This window comes from Ursus arctos, unplaced genomic scaffold (assembly GCF_023065955.2).
Source record: "Ursus arctos isolate Adak ecotype North America unplaced genomic scaffold, UrsArc2.0 scaffold_8, whole genome shotgun sequence".
NCBI lineage: Eukaryota > Metazoa > Chordata > Mammalia > Carnivora > Ursidae > Ursus > Ursus arctos.
Genome location: NW_026623100.1, coordinates 48,174,939 through 48,197,775, shown reverse-complemented (window position 1 = coordinate 48,197,775; position 22,837 = coordinate 48,174,939). Strand labels below are relative to the sequence as shown.

General features: G+C 40.7%; 1 protein-coding gene and 1 long non-coding RNA gene across 6 annotated transcripts in view; one reads left to right on the top strand and one right to left on the bottom strand.

Annotated features, from left to right (window-relative positions):
* The window catches only part of LOC123002201 (uncharacterized), a 38,975-nt gene extending 27,607 nt beyond the window's left edge, over window positions 1-11,368 (bottom strand). For both annotated transcript variants that reach the window (XR_008958239.1, XR_006411869.3), the window contains exon 1: window positions 10,844-11,368. This is a non-coding gene — a long non-coding RNA (uncharacterized LOC123002201). The remainder of the gene's footprint in view (window positions 1-10,843) is intronic.
* Window positions 11,369-11,963: 595 nt separating this feature from the next.
* The window catches only part of RNF103 (ring finger protein 103), an 89,671-nt gene continuing 78,797 nt past the window's right edge, over window positions 11,964-22,837 (top strand). Inside the window, exons 1-3 of one of the 4 annotated variants that reach the window (XR_008958237.1) lie at window positions 11,964-12,770; window positions 15,125-15,264; window positions 21,346-21,453. Coding sequence is in view for 2 of the 4 variants with exons in the window: in XM_026481272.4 (XP_026337057.1) it covers window positions 12,545-12,770; window positions 15,125-15,264 (366 nt within the window). In the remaining 2 variants the exon portion in view is untranslated. Of the gene's footprint in view, window positions 12,771-15,124; window positions 15,265-16,988; window positions 21,454-22,837 lie in introns of those variants that run through there. The other 3 variants (XM_026481272.4, XM_026481317.4, XM_026481279.4) reach the window with 3 other exon arrangements.

The following is a 22,837-nucleotide window of genomic DNA, read 5'->3' as shown; positions in this document are numbered from 1 at the left end:
GAGGGTCAGAGATTCCATAATGACAAATTCCTTTTCTTGCATTTATTCTCTTCACAGTTAAGAAATTGTTTCTCAGGGGCACTTGGGTGGCTCAGTTGTTAAGTGTCTGCCTTCGCCTCAGGGCGTGGTCCCAGAGTCCTGGGATCGAGTCCCAGCTCCTCCGCTGGGAGCCTGCTTCTTCCTCTCCAACTCCCCATGCTTGTGTTCCCTCTCTCGCTGGCTGTCTCTCTCTCTCTCTGTCAAATAAATAAATATAATATTTAAAAAAAAATTTTCTCATGTCCAACTAAAAAAAAGTTTTTTATTTAAGCTAATTTCATTTTGTTCTGTTCTTATCAGTCACTTTAATGGACTGATCTGACATATTAAAACAAAAGCTCTATGGCATAGAAAAAGGTTAACATGCTTAAAGTACTAAAAACTCTTGCACATCAGTGTGCACAAAAGACAAATATTTGTCTTATTTTTCTAACAACGTGGCAGATTATATTAATAGAGTTCCTATCTCACCTCAGCAGGCCTTCTTTCTGAAAAACATTGAAATGCTGTGTCTGCTGTATTATCTTCTGTACTTTTTATTCGTACTTTAAATATTTCTTAATTTTAAAAGAAAAAAACATTCTATTAAAAATGGTCGAAGGGAAGGGGCGCCTGGGTGGCACAGCGGTTAAGCGTCTGCCTTCCGCTCAGGGCGTGATCCCGGCGTTATGGGATCGAGCCCCACATCAGGCTCCTCCGCTATGAGCCTGCTTCTTCCTCTCCCACTCCCCCTGCTTGTGTTCCCTCTCTCGCTGGCTGTCTCTATCTCTGTCAAATAAATAAATAAAATCTTTAAAAAAAAAATGGTCGAAGGGTACAGGCAATTCACAAAAGAAAAAATATGTATATGAACAATAAATATAAGAGGTAAGGAAAGAGGGGCGCCTGGGTAGTGCAGTGGTTAAGCATCTGCCTTTGGCTCAGGGCGTGATCCCAGCGTTCTGGGTTCGAGCCCCACATCAGGTTCCTCCACTAAGAGCCTGCTTCTTCTTCTCCCACTCCCCCTGCTTGTGTTCCCTCTCTTGCTGGCTGTCTCTCTCTGTCAAATAAATAAATAAAATCTTAAAAAAAAAAAAGAGGTAAGGAAAGAAGTAATTTATTATTCAAAAGAAGTAATCAAGTCAAAATAGAAATTAGATGCCATTTCAGGTGTACAATTGGAAAATATTTTTTAAAATGAAAATGTCCAGTATTATCAAGGGTATTCCACCTATCTTCACAGTAGGAAATTCAATTAGTATAAACTTGTTCGTTGTGTGAGAATGGTGGAATTGGGCATATTTTCAGTTTTCTTCTTTTCGCTAAGATACATCTAAGTTTTCTTTAATAACCACATACCACTTTAGTAACAAAATAAACACTTTTAATTGAAAGCAATATTGCTTTTTTAAAGTTCTTTCTTATCCTTCTCTTCTCCATGATAACCAATTCCAATTTCTTTCATCTTTTCATAAAGGCCTTTTTTCGTTCTGAAATTGTATTTATCAAGATTTTCAAAACTTTCTTCATTTTCTCTATGTCCTTAATTCAATTGAGCTTACTTTCTAAAGTATTCTACCATAACTGGTTTGAATTTTTGAAAAATGCTTTCTGGTTTCTCTTTTAAATAATAGAGGTAGTCAGGCTGACAGTTCAGCTGGTTAGAGCGTGGTGCTAATAATAAAGTTATATTTGCATTGCATTTCACCAAAAGCATCCATTAGCCAGACTGACATTTAAGAACATGCTATGCTGTGTACTTTTATCCAAAAAAATAGACTTATTAAGTACATTTGAGGTATTCTGATACTGTTACAGAAGAGATGTATGGGTATCAGTATATGTGAGTAAATATATACATGTGTGCATGTCCATTTGTATAAAACATGTGCCAGTCACTGGGCCTTGTGCCGTATAAACTTGACTTCACTAAGTACTCACAACAATCTTATGAGATTACTGTTATTATTTCTATTTAACAGATAAGCCTTAGAGAGGGGCTGTAATGTGCCAGAGAAGAGCTGGTAAGCTAAGCCATGCAGATGGCATCCAGGAAGGGAAGCAGTTTATGTACAGAAATAAAACTATGTACAGGCAGCCTATGAGAAATGCCACAAATGTGATAAAAATGTGGAATTTTCTGGACCTTTATTGAATTCAATAAGTCTGCCCCACACAATTGGCTTCATGGGTGTGTGAACAAAGCAGTTGCACTGGACCCCAAGTGCAGAAGGACCCTGGACACTTGGGAGTTTAATGTTCTGCAGTTGTCATCTTAAAATTCTAAGTAATTTTTCCTTTGAATTTGTGTTTTATAAGTGAAATCTGATGAACATCAAAGCATGTGCCAAGACCTTGGAGGCTTCAGCTCACACGCGGTCTGCCTGCTGTCAGCTCCCCACCTCCTGGCAGCCAGCTCCCCATCTCCTTGGCAGTCTGCTTTCTGTCACCTGGTGCCTGCAGCCCTGCCCACACTCGCCCACCACCCCCCACTCCCTCCCCATCTCGGCCCTTCCCTCTGTGAAGGGGGCGGCAACAGAGCTGTTTCCACAATGCGGAAGGGGGTGTGGGGGTGTCCATGTTCTGCTGTGCCCTGTGCACCCACTGGAGCTCTGGACTCAGGCCCGGGGAGGATTGGGGTCAGGCATGCTCACCTGGGGTGCTCTGAGGCAAGGCTTGGCAGCAGCCATCCTTACCCAGGGCTGGCAGCGCCACAACTGTTTGGAGGGTGACTCTCAGGCGACAGGCCTCTTGCCCACCTCCAGTCCAGGTACTGAGCAAGTCCCTGTGCTGAGGTTGCAATCCTTTCTCGGCCCGCTGTCAGCTATAAGGTCTAGGGCTGGAGGGAGAGAGTCTGGGTGCCTGTGAGGACCTGCACTCATCCTGTGAGTAGCCCCTGACCAAGGGAGAGTTACATTAAATGGCAAATCAAAAACACCATGACAGGTCATGAAAGCTACCAGAAAAGAAAGGAAAAACTGTATATAGTACCCTTTTTTAAAGATTTATTTGAGTGACAGATAGAGAGAGCACCCCCACCCCACCCAGGGAGGGGCAGAGGGAGAAGGAGAGACATTCCTCAAGCAGACTCTCGCTGAGTGCAGAGCTGGAGGGGGGACTTGATCCCAGGACCCTGAGATCATGACCTGGAAATCAAGAGTCAGCCCCTTAACCGACCGAGCCATCCAGGTGCCCCTCTATAGTACCTTTTAAGGGTGCCTTTTTCCTGCACTTTGAACAAGGGGCATGCACTTTCATTTTGTACTCTGCGGGGCATGCGGGGGGGGGGGGGGGGTGGTGGTACTTATGTAGCCAGCCGTGCTGTGTTGTGGTCAGACCCTGTGAGCTTCAGGTGATCAGAGGAGGAACAGTTTACTCCAGGAGGAAAGGTGACTTTCTGTTTGCTTACTCCACCCTTATTTGCCTTTGTCTTGCCAGTGTTTGCAGAGTTGTACTGCTTGCTGTTCCTGGGTTGGAAGATGAGAGCTCGGGTGACTCCGGCTGGCTGGCGGGCCCGCCAGTGGAGAAAGGCAGTTTATCATATGGATGGCAGTGTACATAGCAGCGCTCCCCCAGGGTGCATTCATTTTAGCTTTATTGAAAGCCATTTTCTGCAGGTATCTCTCTGGTGAAAAGAAGTTTCTTTTTTTTGACGATTCCAGCTTGAGTGCCAAATAGGTCTCTGAATATTGCTTTGGGACATCTTTTATTCCAGCAAATAATGGCCTTAATGCACTGGAAAACACAACTTGGTAGCATTGCTGTGGTGATAGTCAATAAGGTCATCTCCACACAGAAAGGCCAGGCTGTACAGTTCTCACAATCACAGCAGGGGATGTTACTGGTGAAGGCATTTAGGAAACTGCTTTTCTCAAGGTAGCTACATGCCTAAAACCCTAATCTTAATGCCTCTCTTTTAATGAACATAAATGCCATATTCAAATCAGCTAGAAATTATATAATTGTACTCTGTCCATAGTAAGCTTTCAAAATATGAATCAATTGGCCTGGCAATAAAGAAATAGATCATTTCCGTTATGTTTGTTTGGTTGTTCGACAATTGTTAGCTATGGGCAGAGAGGGGGAAAGCCAGCAGACAGTAGCTTCATTGGGTGGTATGTATGCACTGCTTGGCATCATCTCCTAACAGAGCAAAGAACTCCCAGAAGACGTAGCTGAAAGGTGAGCTGATCTAAGTCAAGGGCTACCCATATCATCATTTTATTGTTTGTTATGAATGAAATTAACATTTATGTGCCGAAATGGGAAATATCAAATATGTTTATATGCTGGAGACAGACTTAAAAATGGTTCCCTTACCTGCCTTGAATCTGTGCTTAGCAGGGTGTATCAACCAGACATAAGACGATAAACACCTAACCTACCTACATAGGACTTAGATTTCTAGCCTTTTAAAAAAAAATTTTTTTTTATGTTATGTTAGTCACCATACAGTACATCATTAGTTTTTGATGTGGTGTTCCATGATTCATTGCGTATAACACCCAGTGCTCCATGCAATACGTGCCCTCCTTAATACCCATCACCAGGCTAACCCATCCCCCCACCCCCTCCCCTCTGAAACCCTCAGTTTGTTTCCCAGAGTCCATAGTCTCTCATGGTTCATTCCCTCTTCTGTTTACCCCTCTTCATTCTTCCCTTCCTTCTCCTACTGATCTCCCTGCTATTTCTTATGTTCCACAAATGAGTGAAACCATCTGATAATTCTCTTTCTCTGCTTGACTTATTTCACTTAGCATAATCTCCTCCAGTCCTGTCCATGCTGCTGCAAATGTTGGGTAATCGTTCTTTCTGATAGCTGAGTAATATTCCATTGTACATATGGACCACATCTTCTTTATCCATTCGTCTGTTGAAGGGCATCTTGGCTCCTTCCACAGTTTTGCTATTGTTCTAGCCTTTTTTTTTTAACCATTGCTAGTCATTTTTTACCACCCCCCCCCTTTTTTTTTTACCAAAATGTGTTTTTCATAATGGGGTTAAAGATCAAAGCAAAGAAAATGGGGTTATTTCTTTTTCATAGGCCATGAACTTTCACTCTCCTTGTCCTCACCAGAAGGTAAATTGGTTAATGTTGGCATCCCTTTTCCTATACTCCCTGTCTACCCTTCTGAGGTTCTTGCAAGCCCCACTCTTGCTCCTCTGGCTCAGTGGAACTGATCATGTCTTAAATTTAGAGATGTATAGACAAAAAATAGAAACTGAAGATAAGAACAAATCCGAGGGGCTCCCGGGCCTACTATGATACAAAGGTCTCAGGGCTGTTCTCTCAGTCACCCCTCTCCCTGGCTACCTAATCTGGAGAGGGCTGGAGGCTGTTTATGAGGGCCAGGCTTGAAAGAGGTATACATCTCTACTTGCCTCCTCATGGACTCAATTCAGTCACTTACCCAACCTAACTGCAAGAAAGGCTAAAAGCTCTTCTCTGTCTAGACTGTTGGTCAGAGGCCATGGTGTGGGGGACCTGTGTCACTACCTCTACTACACTAAACACTTGGTGCCACGGAATCCAGGAAAGGTTCAGAAATTGGAAGGATGACACTTTGGAAGCCCAAGGTGGTGGGTGGAGCTGAACACTGGAGGATTTCTGAAAAATTTCATGAGGTAGAGTTTGAGCCGGTACAGCCAAGCACTTGCCCCTCTCTGATCCCGGAGGAAGATGGGAGGTTTGTCCTCTGAAACGAACAGATAGGTTCTGGACTTAGAAATTCCTGGCAGGGTTATGTGAGGGAGATGAGGAACCCTAATGTCTGACACTTGATATTACCAGCTTCCTTCTCCCACTCAGTCCCAGGATGCTGATAACCATATCGGAATTTTCCAGGCAGGATTCCTCTCTGAAGAAAGCAAACATCTAAGGAGAAAAACTTATATATACCTCCTAGTGAAATGGCTGTGTATTGACCATTGACCCTTCAGTGAGCGCCACTCACTCTCAGAGAACTTTTCAGTACCTCACATTTATGAACCTATGAACAAGGAGAGAGCCAGGGATCACCAAGTAATTAAAGACAGCCTCTAAGGTGAAAGATGAAGTCCAAATAAACAGAGTGAAGGTCTAAGAGGCATGCAAAGAGCAAAAGAAAACTTAGGGAGAAAATTACTATTAATTAATATCTTCAGAGAGATATGAGAATGTATTTCATGCATAGAAAAAAGAGAACAGAGTGTTACAGAAAAGGCACATCCCTGTGACAAGAGAGAACTTTTGAAAATTAAAAATAGGATAGACAAAATTAAGAATTCAGTAGAAGGGGTGAAAAATGAAGTTGAAAAAAACTCCCAGAAAGTAGAACAAAAGGCAAAAAGAGGAAAACTGGAGAAAGAAGAGAATAAAATTATAGGATCAATGTAGGAGTTTCAACATCTCATTAACAGGAGTTCCAGAAAAGTGAGAAACAGACAAAGGAAATTATCGAAGAATCTCCCAGAACTGGAAGTAACGAGTTGCCATATTAAAAGGGCCCACTGTGCACTCAACGCAATGAAGGAGAGGAGACTTGCACTCAGGCACATTATCATAAAAGTTCAGAATAACAAGGATGAAAAGAAGAGTTGAGAGCTTACGGAGAGAAAAAACAAGTCACAACAGAAGCCAGAAGGTACTAGATCAATGCCTTCAAAATTCTGAGGGGAAGGGATTTCCAATTTAGAATTCTATAGTTGGCCAAACTATCATTTAAACATGAAGGGTAACCTTAACTAACTCTTAAATGGCTCAAGAAAAAAAAATGTATATACACTATAGAGAAAAGACATGTAAAGCAAACATGGCAAAAACATTAATTGGTGAATTGGTGAAGGGTATAAAGAGGTTTTGGTAATTTCTTGCAAGTCTTCTCTAAGTTTGAAAAAAGAAAAGAATGAGGCTAAAGTAAAGGAATTTTTAGATGTGTCAGGTCTCCGAAGTTTATCTCAATGTCCACTTTTTTAATAAGTCACTGCAGGATGAGATGTGTTCCATGCAAACAAGGAAGTGAAAGAATAAACATGCAACCATGGGATCAAGAAAATAGAACCCAACGTAGAGGGTTTGTGAAAGGAAGTCCTGGGATGAAGCCACATCGTAGTCTGGAGAGGAGCCAGTCTAGCCTGGAGCAGGAGGACCCAGACAGAGGATTTATTTCCAGTAAAATATGGAATTGATAAATTAACCATTTGAGTAGTTTTATAGTTCAGACAGAGAATTTGGGAATGAATAAATGGACAGGGCCATCGAAGATAGAACAAACCAAAATCTGAATTAATTATTAACTCCAGGGAAAATGAACTATTGCACAAGAAAGGAAATATAAATGATGTGGTTCAGCCATCAACAAGATTTATGTGGTCACATTAATATAAAAATGAATATAGAATACAATCACTTTGGGAATGAGGGATGGAAATGGTGTGTGAGTGGAGGGCATAAAAGAGATCATTCCTCATTTTCCATAGTAAGAAATCAATAGATAATGAAAAGATTGAGAAAGGTAGTAGAAACTTCTAATTTGGAAATATAAAGAAAACATGAGAAAAATGCTTCAAAGAATTAAAGGTAGTTTTCTCTGAGAAATGGTAGTTTTGTCAGAGTGGGTAGGGAGAAGCAGAGGATGTGTTTTTCATAAACAGGGTTTGTTGGGATAGTCTGGCATAATTTTATTACCATTGTCCCTTTCACTTTCAAAATTGTTCTATTTGGATGAAGACTTGAAGGGTTCTTTGACTTTCTTGTTGTTGTTCTTTGGCTTTTTAAACTATGTATAGGTAATACTTTGATAAAAATAAAATAAAAAGAGAGAAGTTTTTGGATCCTAAATAAAATAACCATATTTCATCCAGCTCAGCCAAAGACTTTGATTTTTTTCTCCTCTAAAATTAATTCTTCATTTTAAATTAAATACAAGCAGGCTTCCAGTTATGGAATGGAGTCACAAGAATAAAAGGCACAGCACCAGGGAATATAGTCAATGATATTATAATAGTGTTGTATGGTGACAGATGGGAGCTACACTTGGCGTTGAGCACAGCATAACGTATAGAGAAGCTGAATTACTACACTGAATACCTGAAGCTAATGTAAGTGTGTCAACTATACTCAAATACGAAAATTTTTAAATTATTTTTTTAAAGGTTTTATGTATTTATTTGAGAGAGAGAGAAAGCATGAGCAGAGGTGAGGGGCAGAGGGAGAAGCTGACTCCCTGCTGAGCCAGGAGCCTGATGCGGGGGCTTGATCCTGGGATTCCAGGATCATGATCTGAGCCAAAGGCAGATGCCTAACCGATTGAGCCACCCAGGTGCCCCTCAAATACAAAATTTTTAAAAAATAAGTTAAAGTTATAAAAGAAAACAAATGATGAAATATATTGAATTGAAACCCTTAAAGCCAGGAACTATCTTCTATTTTTTTTCTATATTTTCATTCATACTTCTAAATAGAGTCTGTACTTTATATTGTTTTAGAGAACTTGTATCTGTATTTTTCTTGTATTTCTGCTATTAGGTCTACAAGAGGCCTACGTCTTTTTTTTAATTTTTAAAAAATACTCAATTTTGGAAAGTTTCGCCTACTAGATTTCAAATAACCTGGCAACAAGGTCCTGTTTGACTTCATCCATGCACATTTCTCAGTAAAAAGCTCAGTGACTTGCTCATAAATATTGCTTGAATAAGGTAATGAATGCAAAATACCTGCCTACGTACATACAAGCAATGTCTGTTTCAAAGCACTTTTTACATTTACTGCCTCATTTAATCCTTACAACTGCTTCATGGGGTACACGTACTATCCCATTTTACAGACGATAAAAATGAGGTTTAGACAGATCTTGTGACTTTCTAATGAGGTGATACAGCTAGTAGATACTAGGTGACACCGGACCAGGCCCACTAATGATGGTTCCCACGCTCTTGCCACAATATCAGATGGTAAGGATTTAAGTCATTCCACAAATAAATAGAACCTGAGATGCAAAATCAAGAACTCAGGTTAACGGCCTTGCTGTTAGAGAAACAGATTATGAAAACCAATGAATAATTCAAACATCCTTTTGTCAGACCGGTGTTTGAACAGAAGTTATAATTAGCCTGCCCAGTTAGGCATCGTGGAAGCTGAAATCACCCTCATGGAAGGACAGCCCACCCCTCCCTTGGAGTCCCAGAGGATGAATTCCTGCTGCAAACCTCCAGACCATGGAAGCAGTCCTCGTGGTTGTTTTATTTTTCAAAACATATCTTAAAATTATAAAAACAATGCATGATTATTTCGGAAAAAATAATGAAATAGAGATAAAACACAAAATTAAAAAATTTCAACGATCTAAATCCCATCACCTAAAAATGAACGTGATTTACATTTCAGTGTATATACCTCTACCTTTGTCTAATACTAACACAAAAAAATAGGATATGATGCAAACTTCTCAGGAACCTGCTTTTCTCCCCCAAACACTATTTTGGATATAGTTTCATGTCTACAGCCATTCGTCTATGTGGTTCTTTTTAGCAGCTACCTGGTAGCTCACCATTCAGATTACTGTATTTGACTCATCTTCTGTCGCTAGGTATTTGGGTTGCTTGTTCTTTCTCTTTTTTTCCCTATTATTAATAATTAATAATTATTTCTTCTTTCATTTCTTTTTATTTTTTATTCTTATTCTTTTACAGCAACAACAAAACTCTGCACACACATCTCTGTGCACATGTCCAAGTATTTCCTCAGGATAACTTCCCTGAAGTGAGATTACTGGGCCAAAAAGCATAAATTTTAGGGAGACTTCTAACTCCTATTATAAATTGCCCTTCTGAAAAGTTGTACATCCTATTGATAAAGGATGTAAATGCCTGTACCACTGTATCCCACCAACCTTGTGCATTCTTTGATCAGTACTGTTATCTTTTCTAAGAGCTTAACCAGGAGGGAACAAGGCAAGGGGGGTTGAGATTGGAGGCAGTTGAAACAAACAAGAAATGCCAAAAGAGTGTTAATTCCTTCTTTGGAGTCCCTCCTACACTCTAGTATTTTTCCAGTTTGAAACTCTAGCCTGGATGGTTCCATCCTCAGCTCACAGCCCAGCTTTCCGGACCTGTCCCTCTTTTATATTATCTGATTTGGGGTCAGTGTCTCTTTATTAGTGAGTACATTGCTTTGAGATGAGGGTCCACTTTATATGTCAAGGTTTGGACAGCAACATTGTTCAGTAACAGGGTCACCTTGACATGCCTAAGTATTCCAAAATCTCAGAAACAACCTTGTTAGAATGAACTGTTTAATACAGTCTCCCACATTGATCTGCAAGCCATGGAAACAAAGCCACACTGAAGCTAGTTAAGACATAGGAGCAGAGGCCTAAAGCTGGTTGTACATTCCTACACCTCCTCCTCTGATTCTTCCTCTCTGCTCCCTGGGCCCATCCCCTCCTAAGTCCTCCTCCACTAGCTGGCCACTGAAATGCCTTTGTGTGCTTCATTTTAAATGGGTGCCATTCTGAGACTACATTCTCATGGTCCATTGCTTTCCCTCGCTTTCCATTTCTCATTTGCTCCATGATGGAAGATCACACCTCCATTCTTCCTAACCGCCCCCCCCTCCCGCCCCGCCCAGTTCAGGACATTTGACAGCTTTGCACAATGACTAACGTTTCTCTTGTAATTCCTGGGTCTTTTCCTTCCTGATCAAGGGAGCTGGTAGAAGCCAGCCTCCTCAGTTTAATTATGCAACCCCTTTCTCCCTCAAGACTGGCACAGAATTCGATAGAAAGAGTGCTCCACTGAGGTTAAACACAGAACTGGATAGTGGTGCATAATCACCCACATTACTCACTTTATATATGTTCCTCTTGCTGGCAGTGGCCACATTCAGGGAGGGTAACAAAAGACAAGACATGTAGACTTTGCACAGGGACATATCAACAGTCAATAACCTTTGTCCTGGGAACTCACCGCCTCAATATCCGGCTTTTAACACCCCTAACATTGAAGAGGGGGAGGAAAAATAACAGGAGGGACAAGTGGGCCTAGTTCTAACTCCCGTTTTGGCCAAACCTCCCCCAATACACGTAGTGCACAAACTACATTCTCACTGAGAAACGGATAATCATTGTTTTCTACGCCCTCAAACGTTAGTGCCCAAATTTTTCCAATTCACCAAGATCTAGCATAAACATTCTAGCATAAACATTCATCCATTTTACCGATTTTAGGAGGATCATTAACTGCCCTATTTGTACGAAAAATACACAAAGCGACAGAGTCCAAAGTCCAACCCTTGGCCCAACTCGTGTACTGAACATCTTCAGAGCAAAAGAAAAGAGAGCGGAGAACACACTGGAGAGGCAACTTTGGAAGCTGTTACGATGCCCAGCCAAAGTTGCTGCCCCGCACGGCTTTCCAGCCCCCTGGCTTAGCCTCCCTCTTCCCCCTCCTCACCCACTTCCCCCCGACGCGACCGTGGCTGCCGCTCCATCGTGGCCCCGCCCCGGCCCCGCCCAAGGCCCCGCCCCGCCGCCGACGTCAGTTGTTATGTCTCGGCCCGGGCAGCGGCCCCAGCTGATTCTCTGCTCCCGAGGCTACTGACGCGGCCTCGCGAGGTGGCGGGGGCGTCGGGGACGGCGGCCGAGACCCGCGCCGCCCATCTGAGCGGGGCGGGCGCTCTGTGGCCAGGAAGCCGCCCCGGGGCCGCCCAGGGAGCCGTCTCGGGCCTATTTTTGCTTTTCTTCTTCAGGACCGTCGGCCCGCGCGCCCTATTTTCTCTCTGCAGAGACCGTGACGCCCCCTCTCGGGCCGGGCCGCGGTGCCCGCCCGCCTGAAAGGCGCCGCCCGCCGGCCTGAGAGAACCTGGAGCCGCCGCCGCCGTGCCCGCCGCGCCTCTCGCGGAGCCTGGGCGGCCCGCGGGGCCTGGGGCCTGGGCGCCGGGCGCGGCGCTGCGGCGGCCGCTCCTCCCCGCGCTGGGCCCGGGGCCTGGCCGGGCGGAGCGCCGCGCCCTCCTGACCGGCCGCCGCCCGCCGGCCCCAACCGCCTCCCGGGCTCGCCGCCCCTCCGGCCCCGGCCTCCCGCCAGGACCCCCGCTTCCTTTGTGGATCTGAATGATTTGGGGGGCCTCCTCCCTCCCCCTTGAGATTACGGTGCTGGAAGGCCGACCCACCACCTCGGTCAGTGTCCCCCGCCCGGGTAACGTCCCTCGTTTTGTTCCTCCCCGCGGGCCTTCCCGCGCCCCGCTCCTTACGGTGTTTGACGGATGGTGTTTTTTTTTAGTTTTTTTCCCTTTATTTTTCTCGTCTCCTGACTAGAAGGCCCCGCGCGAGGCTCTGCGCCTGTGCCCCTCCTGGTCTTTTCCTCACCCCCTCACAAATAGCCAAACCCCCAGCCCCCCGGCCGGCGATGGCGCGACAGTGAGGGCGGCGAGGCCGGACCACGCTGGGACAGTGCCCGCGCCCCGCCGGGCGTGAGGGCACACACTCCCCCGCTCTGCGCCCCTCTTTTTCGTCTTCCGAGCTCTCTGAGAAGAGAGAAGACGCAGGGGAAGATGTGGCTGAAGCTGTTCTTCCTGCTCCTCTATTTTCTGGTCCTGTTCGTCCTGGCCAGGTTTTTTGAGGCCATTGTGTGGTATGAAACTGGCATCTTCGCCACCCAGCTGGTGGATCCGGTGGCGCTGAGCTTCAAGAAGCTGAAGACCATTCTGGAGTGCCGGGGGCTGGGATATTCCGGGCTGCCCGAGAAGAAGGATGTCCGGGAGCTGGTGGAAAAGTCAGGCGAGTATCGGGCGCCCCTGGGCTCCCCTCCGCCCGGTGGAGGGGGCGACTTGTACTTCCTTGTACTTGGTGGTTCCTCCAGAATGAGACGTTACCTGGAAGGGTTAAGCAGACTACTTCGAGAGCTGTCCAGGTTTTCTCTCCAAAAAAAAAATAGTGAATCCCAGTTTTGAGAAGGGGGCTGGAATTATGTGTACGGGTGTTGCTGTGTCTTTTTAAGGTTTGTTTGTTTTTGAAATAACAGATCTAAGTGCGGTTTCTTAGCATTGTTTACTAAGAAATAATCTTTTTTAAAATTAGGGAATGTCAGCTGGTTACAGACAAACTGGAAAGCATTATTTTTCGGTTGAAATTCGTAGGGATATAAGAAAAGGAAAATCCCAAAATGTCTGTAGATAGCAGTATTTGTCACGATAGTAATCATAGCATAATAACAGGAGGGGAAAATATTGGAACACTTAATATCAAAGAGGCATTTAGGGCTAAGATTTAAATTTTAAATCATGTGTTTAAATATAGAGAAAGTGTAAACCGTACAACCTTAGCTTTTCATACTTTAAGTTTGGTGAAAATAAAGTGAATATGTTTTGTGAATGCATACCTTGTTTCGTTTTGTTTTGGAAGAGTTTATGTTTGTCAGCGTTTTAAAAAAATCCTTATGTCTTGGATATAAACTTTTCTTTTTCCTTTTAGAAGTCACAGATACAGCTGCATAAACTTAAGTGGATTGAGAAGTAGAATGGAAATAGTGCTAAGAGAATATTTATTTAACATCTTAAGCAGTACATTGTCAGTGACTGTTGGTTTGGGGGTAGGATTGAACAAGAAATATGGTTAATTTTTTTTACCCCTGGATAAAATATATCTTTGTTTAGGTAAGTGTCCTAGAAGGGGAATGTACTGTAACTTGAGAAAGACATTCAGGGTTGCTGTAGGAAGCAGTTGAAACTGATGGTTATCTTTTTTGTTGCTTCAAATATATCGGTCTGCTGTGTCTTTTACAAGCCATTTTTTTTTTCCTTATTTAGTACCCTATAGCCATTGTTGTGAGATGGACAAGAATACTAACTCCAGAGGACTTTAGCACTGCATATTTGCAGGTTGAGGGTTATCAAATATGTATCTCACTACTGGGGTAGAGGAGGGAACCCTCTGTAGATGTGATGCTTTTTTTTTTTTTTTTTTTTAAGAGAAAACATAAAATCATTTTTTTTCTTGCCCCTTGTTACTGACTGGTTTACTACCACAGGGGTGGGGGATGGGAAATGGAGTAAAGTAGATCTCTAATAAATGAATTTTCTAGGTTTAGAAGTATCTTAACTGCCAAAGCCAAATCATTTCTCATGGTAAAAAAAATTAATAACACTTTTTTCTTTTGACTTTTATTTAGTGTTGCTTCCTTTGGGCCTAAAAATACTTGTCACTTCGGGTGTACAAGGAATGCACGTATCATTTAAAGAATACGCACAGCCCACGAAAATATGACTCAGATCACACATTTTATAGCAGAGAAGTCTTGGTATAGCAATTTAACTTTATAATTTAAATATTCATTGTAAATGATTTTGCTGCTGTCATGCTTGTTTTCACATTTAAGGCAAAAATTAAAATAATTTGACATTAGTGCTTACTTTTTATTTGATGATGCAAGCTCTCAGTTTACGCTGTAAATTTGAATATGAATGTGGAGTTTTTCTCTTATAGGTAATCTTTTGTATCTAATCTTCAAGTCTTCTAAGCCCTATTGCTATTTTAAGCAGGTGTAATGGCAAATTCTGTAAACCCATTTCTAAATCTTGTAAGCCAGAAGTATATAAATTGTACTGTTTAAAAATTATTTGAAGCTTGGCATGTTATACACAAAACTAAATAACACCGTGATGGCTTTTTGGATTTACCAGGAAATTAATTAATTTCCTAACAAATTATGTGATGACCCCACTAGAATATAAGCTCCATGAGAAGATGGATTTTTGTCTGTTCATTTTTGCCTGATGCATAGTAGGTTCTTATGACATACTTACTGAGTGAATCTTAAATGGGTGCGTTCAGGTTCTACTTTTCTATAGACGGAAATGGAAGTACTGTGATATGACTTTTAACAGTGTAAAATGGAATTAATAATTGAAATTGGGAATGTAGATTCTTTTTTTAAAGATTTTATTCATTTGAGAGAGAGGCAGAGAGAGCACAAGCAGGGGGAGAGGCAGAGGGAGAGAGAGAAGCAGACTCCCCACTGACCTGGAGCTCATGACCTGAGTCAAAGGCAGACGCTTAACCATCTGAGCCATCCAGGTGCCCCGGGGAATGTAGAATTTTGAAATCTTACTAGTGTATTTTTTTCCTTTTTTCAGGTGACTTGATGGAGGGTGAGCTCTATTCTGCACTCAAGGAAGAAGAAGCCTCTGAATCTGTTTCTAGTACCAATTTCAGTGGTGAAATGCACTTCTATGAGCTTGTAGAAGACACAAAAGATGGCATCTGGCTGGTTCAGGTATTAGGAACAGTGATAGAAGTGGAATTATTTTTACCACAATAGTATTCACCAGCTGGTGACACTTCTGTGTACTCGTGTCATGTTTCTTAAACATAACTCAGTCCTCATAGGGAGGCTCCAGTGTCCTCTTAAAGAGGTTTTGCAGACCTAGGACAACGAAAATTGAAGAGAGGGGGAGAGGAAGCTTTGAAGAAAGAGAGTTGACAAATCCATTGTAGTTGTTGGATCTTCATTAAAGTAAGAAACATATGGGTATATTCCTTTTGTTGAGCGATGTGCACTGTTTCGGTTTTGGTTAACCAGTTTTTAATTCAGTGATCCAAATGACTTTTTTATCTAAAGGAAGAACCCTGAAGTAAAAGTAAGAAAATTCTTCTATTAGGGAAATAACCAACTTTGTGACTATAGAGGACAAGATATTGTGGGGAATGGTGGGGAGTGCTCATTACTCTGCTATGAAATTGATGAATGATCATTTTAAACCCCAAACTCTTGTGATATCAAAACTGTGAAATATAATTAGCATATTAGAGTTGTAGAGCTATGAAGGGCCTAAAAAATAGTCCTTTATGCTTCACAAAGTGTGCTTTATGTACTACTCATGGTAAATGAGTGGACACACATTATCATTTATGGATTTTAATACAAATCAGAAAAGTCAATATTATATAGAACATGTAATTTCATAAATATTTATGGGAAGGCTACAGTTATTTAAATTTTTAAAAAAATAAGATCAGTTAAAGTAAAATATCAAGTAAATTAAACAGCATGATTTTGGCTAAAATTATGATTATTGAATCAGGATCAAATCCCAGGACCCCAGATTCCTTATCCAGTACTCTTGTCATTTCACACTGGGGTCGGCTAAGTTTGATTTAGGATATAAAAATCAAAATCTCTTCTTCATATTTCTTTCTGGGGACAATGATGTCAAAATATGGTAGAAGCAGCTAGGAGTTCAGAGACCTTGGATGCAGATCTGGTCCTGTCATAGATTTGCAATATAATTATGGATAGGCAGATTTTCTGTTGTACCTGGCCTCAAATAAAACATATACATCTAAAGAGGATGGAATAATACTGTGGTCCACAGAGCTAAAGTTTCAAGAGTTGAGATTTGGGAATTCTTCGGGTGATTACATTAGCTATTCATCACTTTCCTTTACATGCAGTCTTCCTATTGTGTTTGACCTTTTACCTGCCAAATAATCTAATTCTGTAATTTTTAAATTTAGCAGAGGGAGAATGTGGGAGGTTATGGGTGTAGTCTATACGTTATCCATCAAATTCTAGTTTATTTCTCTGTGAATTAATTGGTATTGAAAAATAAACTAGCATCTCTAAAGCTTTAATTTATAAGTAAATAGTTATTCCATTTCCTTTCCCAGATATTTATATCTGATGGTCTGATCAAGAAAGACTTGTTGGCTTTGATAATTTTTAGTTTTATTTACTGAGGTTGAGTTGAATAGCCTGTCCCATTTACCTGTGTTCTCTCTAAATGTTTGTCCATACATTGAATGATCCCACAGAGAAGAATAATAAATAGATGCTGAACACCCTCCAAACTTGGAAAAGCCTGTCAAAAGTCTAAATATTCTTTTGGTATATAGGATTCTGTCTATAGACAATGAATACATTCTGGTTCACTAATTAACATATATTCTGGGCTTGTAAATGATCTACCGTTCTTTAATATTCTTTTTTTTTTTTTTTTTTTTTTTTTTTTTTTTTTAGGTTTTATGTATTTATTTGAGAGAGAGAGTACATGCACAAGCAGGGGAGGCGGGGCAGGGGGAAAGGGAGAAGCAGACTCATGGCTGAGCAGAGAGCTGGATGTGGGGCTCGTTCCCAGGATCCTGAGATCATGACCTGAGCCAAAGACAGACGCTTAACCGACTGAGCCACCCAGGCGCCCCCACTGATCTTTAATGTTCTATTAAAGATAACTGTGGGGGCGCCTGGGTGGCTCAGTCGGTTAAGCCTCTGACTCTTGGTTTCGGTTCAGGTCATGGTGGTGAAGCTGTGGGATCAAGCCTCTCATGCGAGCGTGGAGCCTGCTTCACATTCTCCCTCTCTCCTCTGCCCATTCCTCTGCTCATGCGCATGCTCGCTCTCGATCTCTCTTTCTCAAATAAATAAGTAAAATTTTAAAAAATAATAATAAAGACAAACATGGATTAAACTCTGTTAATAGGTGACAAAATTCAAATAGTTAATTTAGCAGTTAGTTGTACACCAGGCCCTGGAGCTATACCAGGAACTTACCCTAGGCTAAGTCCTTGCTTTCTCAGGCAGCTCACATTCCAGTTGGGAGAGGTATGCAATAAATAAGTAAATATTTAATGTAACATCAAGTTAAGGGAAAATGCTAAGAAGAAAAATAAGGAGACAGTGGCAAAAAATTCTGATAAGGGGACACTTGAATGAAATGAAGAACAAATAATGAATGATAGTGAATGTTAGCATTATAAATTCTAATCACTGAATTATTTTCCTCTGAAAATATTTTTTAAGCCTCACAAGGTATTAGTAGTTGAAGAATGACTCCTAAGAAAAATGGAATGTATTTGTGTGGTTTTCCATGCGTTAATGGTAGTAGGACATAAATTTAATTTTTCCAGTGACCTTCAGGATTTGCACTGATCACCATTGTCTGGCTTGTGTCCCTTGGGGCCAGCCACTTACATCTGTCAGATGGCTGGCGTGGGTTAGAAGAACAATCTCTGGCAGGAAAACTGAGAAGATTGAGATTGAAACCCTGTCTTCAGGCATTCTGACGTCATCAACTAAGCTAATCAGCACATACATTGGTTTAAGCCCTTAAAAGAGGGCTGTTGGTTTTTTGTGTTTAAATTGAAAATGGCTGTTAGAAACAAGATAAGTATTCTCTCGGTTGCTTGTCATTCTTTCAGCTCAGGTCATATTTATCTAATCTCTTGTGAAGGATAACTTTTAAAAATTCTGTTCTTAGTATTTGAATTATCATTCTTTTCTGTTTATTTTAAAAGAAGCTGACTAATTTCAGTTTGCTGTCTTTTTTTTTTAAATTTTTGATCATGCATAGATCCCAGCCAGTTCAATCCTCTTCAGATTGCCTTTATTTTAGGTATCCTGTGAAAGAAATATTTAAACACATCAGAGTTCTTTCTTTTCCTCCCATTTTTTCTAATACCATTCCTTACTCCCATGAATTATGGTTTTCTTTTGTATTTATTGAGAAAAAAAATGTAGTTAGATGGCATATAACTGATAATTAGCACTGTAGGCTTCATAAATCATGTCACTGAAAGGATGTCTGGATTTACATATTAAGGGAAAATGTGACTTTAATAAATGGATATATGACTTAGCTATTCCATCACGTGGTCAGCTCATTATTTTTCTGGAATGGATTGGTAATCTAGGTTGATTATCTTTTTTGGTGACACTGCATGTGGAATGATGATACTACATGAGAAAAATGGAATTTGTACAGTTTATTTAATTCATCCTATATTTCTTATAATTTCTATCTTCTTTCTATCTTCTGTGCAATTCACGCTTTTATTTTCTGCATGATACATGTTAATGGCCTTTATATCTTTCTCTTCTTAATTGTTTTAAGATGTATTAATGCTCATGAATTATCCCTACGTTGAACCAGAGTATTAGGATGCTCCTTTTCATGTCAAGCTTTTCCACGTCTATCCTGTATTCTCTGTAATATGAGGTGAAAAGAACTAATTTTAGTTTTCCAGGCAGCAACATATATGGGACATCTTTATCATCAATATACTGTGTAACCCATGGAACAACTGAGTCCTCTTTTTTTCTAACTGTTCTTTCTAACATTTTAAGTTTTCCTGCTTTGTTCCTAACCTTAGCTCATATCTCTCATCAGTTATTTATCTTTTAGTATTGTGGATTCTTTGGTTTTATCACCACCCAATCTTTTGAGCATCACAGATTGAAGACACTTTTTTTTTCTCTTCAGAAGATGCTTAGAGAGGCAGATGGAACAATGGCTAGGCTTCTGAAATGGAAAAGGTAGCATGCTGTGGGTTTTATGGGTTCATCCTTATCTTAACATTTATATTTCTCCTTTTGACCTTGTTCAAAGAAGGGCTGTGATATTTGTTCCCTACTGGCTTTATCCCCATCATAAGGAATTTAACATCACTGGAATTGAGGTAGCAGTGAAAAGCATCATGTGATTTAAAATAAAGCTTTGGGTCAATATTTACTGAAGTATTATGTTATTATATTTCCTGTTTGGCTAAAAAGAGTTAATAGCTGTCTTAAAACTTGTTTAGCATTGTTCTAGATAATAGTTTTGTCCAGGGAGATTCTAACCTATTTCTTCCTTTCTTGACACTACCCTAAAGATGAAATACATGGCAGGCCATTTTATTGTTTATTTTCTCCTGGTGAAAAACTTTTATTTCTGTTTACTCATAAAGAAAGCTAGTGGGGGTACCAAAGAAATAATTAAATGCCATTGAATTTTGTTTCTGTCAATCACTTGTCCTCACTTCTAATGATTTTATACAATTTGCATATAGTTATTTAAGTTGGTCTATGATTTTAAAAGTAGAAACTCCCCATTAATAATGAAATATTGGGGGACACGTGGGTGGCTCAGCTGGTTAGGCATCTGCCTTCGTTTCAGGTCATGATCCTAGGGTCCTGGGATCGAGTCCCGCATTGGGCTCCTTGCTCAGGGGGGAGCCTGCTTCTCCCTCTGCTGCTGCTCCCCCTGCTTGTGCTTTGTCTCTCTCCCTCTCTCTCTTTCTCTGATAAATAAATAAATAAATTTTTTTTAAAAAAATGAAATACTGAGAGATGCAGAAAATATCATAGCCCAGCACTCCTATTCTATGGAGTTTTGTTATTTAATTTAGCCTAGATTTATATGGCAGATGTTCTGATTAGTATTAAAACCCACCTCTAAAAATTAGGCAGAAGTATATGGTTTTTTTCTTCTACCAATGTAACACGTATAATACATGTGGAAGGGAATAGACAATAACCTGAGGTCCAGTTTTTCTTTGTAAGTTTAACTGAACTATGCAAGGTTGACATCAGAAAATATGGGCGCTTAGCGTCACACACTATCCAACACAGTTCCGTGCCTGGTGTGCTGGAGTCAGCTCATACTGCTTCATGAAGGGTGATTGTTAACATCTCTTCCCAACTCCATGTTTAGAGACAACACGTTGGTAACTTGAAATCACCATATAGTAGTATTTATACCAAGAAAATCAGCAAGTAATAGAAATAAGTTCCTTTTTCTTTTGGAGAGCTAGTTGTTAAACATCTACCAGCAAACCACTGGTTTCATCCATTTGTCTAACCATCTAACAAATATTTATTGAAATCTAATGTGTGCCAGCTGAACCCTGGGATTAGCACTGAGGGCACAAATATGAATAATCTATAGTCTGTGCCTTAAGATAGCTTATGGTTTAGTTTACTAAAATGTGTAGACCAGTAAAAATCTTAGTATATGATTATCTTTCAGCTGAGTTAGATGGCCCTTGATGGTGCTAGCATCTCGAGAGATCCTAAACAACAGTGAAGTGGAACCTAGGAAAATTGTGGTAGTTTTTTTTTCTGGAAAAAGTATATTTTTAAATTCGTTGAATTGAAAGTCCTTATGTCTGACTGGAGTCGAGAACATTAATATGCAATTGCATAGCAAGTACTATTTATGCTAATGTTTGTCCAGAAAATATTCCAGATGATAGGTTGCTAGAGAAGAGACTTATAACAGATTCCAAAAACTTGGTGGCTTTAGAGAACTTGTATAGTCAGAAGTAGAAGAATGAAGTTATTAAGCTGTAAAAAGCTGAAATAGTTTAGTTCAACATAAATATTTAATGAGTACCCAAATGAATTAGGCACTAGACTAGCTGCAGGAAATGCAATGGTGAGCAAGTGTAGGGATGCCAGTTAGAGAGGCAGATACCCAGGGAAGGGGGAGGGAAAGATTCCTTCACTTCCAGCTTATACTGCCAACTCTGTTCCAGACTTGGAACTCGGGCTATACTTTCATCTAGTTTTTTTTCTAGTCTCTGAAAATATTCCCCACAGAGAACACAACATCTTTCCTGAACTGCCGAGGAATATGTCTCTGCTTTTAATAAGACCAGCATTGTGAGTGCCACTCAGAATCATCGTGCATACTTTTGGATATGAGCTGTAAGTTGGGAACTCTTACTGGCGTGACACAGTAGTAATAGGCTTAGAGTATTTGATTGTGCCATGTGACTCAGCCAGTTGGGTTATTTTGTGAAAATATTAAAATTTTTAGTGGTGGTTTAATTCAGCCTCTACAAAATTTAATTTATGCTAAGCCTTAAGTTGAATAATAGAACTATATAGGGCATTGAACAGAGCAATTTCTAATTGTGTAAATATAACTTCAGAGTCAAATAAAATGCTTTCATGCAGTGAATGCCTAGGGGAGTTTTCATTTTTGTGTGCCTCTCTGTGTTAGGGATCATTAAACACTTCAAAAGCATTTACTCTTGCTGAGTAAATAAGGCCCTGGGGTTAAACATTTTCCTGTACCTGCTCGGATGTTCCTACCTCTGATCACAAGCTTGTGTTGTCTGTGCTGTAACCAGCAGTGCCTGCTAACGACCCCCTCTCATTCCTACTTCCTTTCCTAGCATTGGAGTTCATGTAAGTCTGAAAGATACCTGTAAGTGGTCAGGATATTCACTGAAAGATGCCCCTAGTCTTAGGGCCATACCTTACATTGATTAAAACAACCTCTTAATTTACCCCTTGATGCAATGTCATTATAAACTGACCTGAAATGTTTGGGTTATTTGCAGCCTCGATCAGGAAATGGGAGTGAAAAGTTCTTTAAGAGTTCTTTTAAAAAGTAGGGAGTATGGTGGTATGATTGCACAGAGACTTCTTAAACCTTCTCAGTAATCTGAAAAATAAGTTCAAGATTTCCTTGGTTACTTGATGGAAAGAAGAACTACCATATTGACTCTTGAGTGGTAGGAGGAAAAAGAAAAGAAATGCCTGCCCTGCTTTTTCTTCCTGATTATTCAGATAAAATATATCCAACCCTTTTGGACCATGGAAAAATGAGAGCTAGGGACTCAGTGGGTAACGTAACTGGCTTGAACCTCCTCAGAAAGAGCTTTCATGTCCTCAGATTGCCCTCTTCCTGGTTACCTCCACCATCTGAGTATTGGAATAAATAACTCATTTCTCCCTCAATAAGGCCTCTTTTCACCAAAAACCACATCAAAACCATTTGTTTAATGCTCTAAATTGTGTATGTGTTTGTGTATTTATGAAGCGTCAGTTACTACAAAATGTTATGTATAGCATGTACGTCTCTATAGATGTGGGGATGATAGTAGCAATGGTATATGGCAAGGGTTAGTGGACATAAAGTGAATTTCAAGTCACTTGTCAACACCAAATGCTCTTGAAATTTGTTAGGTTTCCCAGCAGAGAGGTCACAGTAAGGTAGCTATACTTCTCTTGTCTCTCCCAGGGGTTTATATTGGCACTCATTTCACACACACCTGGGATTTCATTTCCTGGAGGCTTTGTG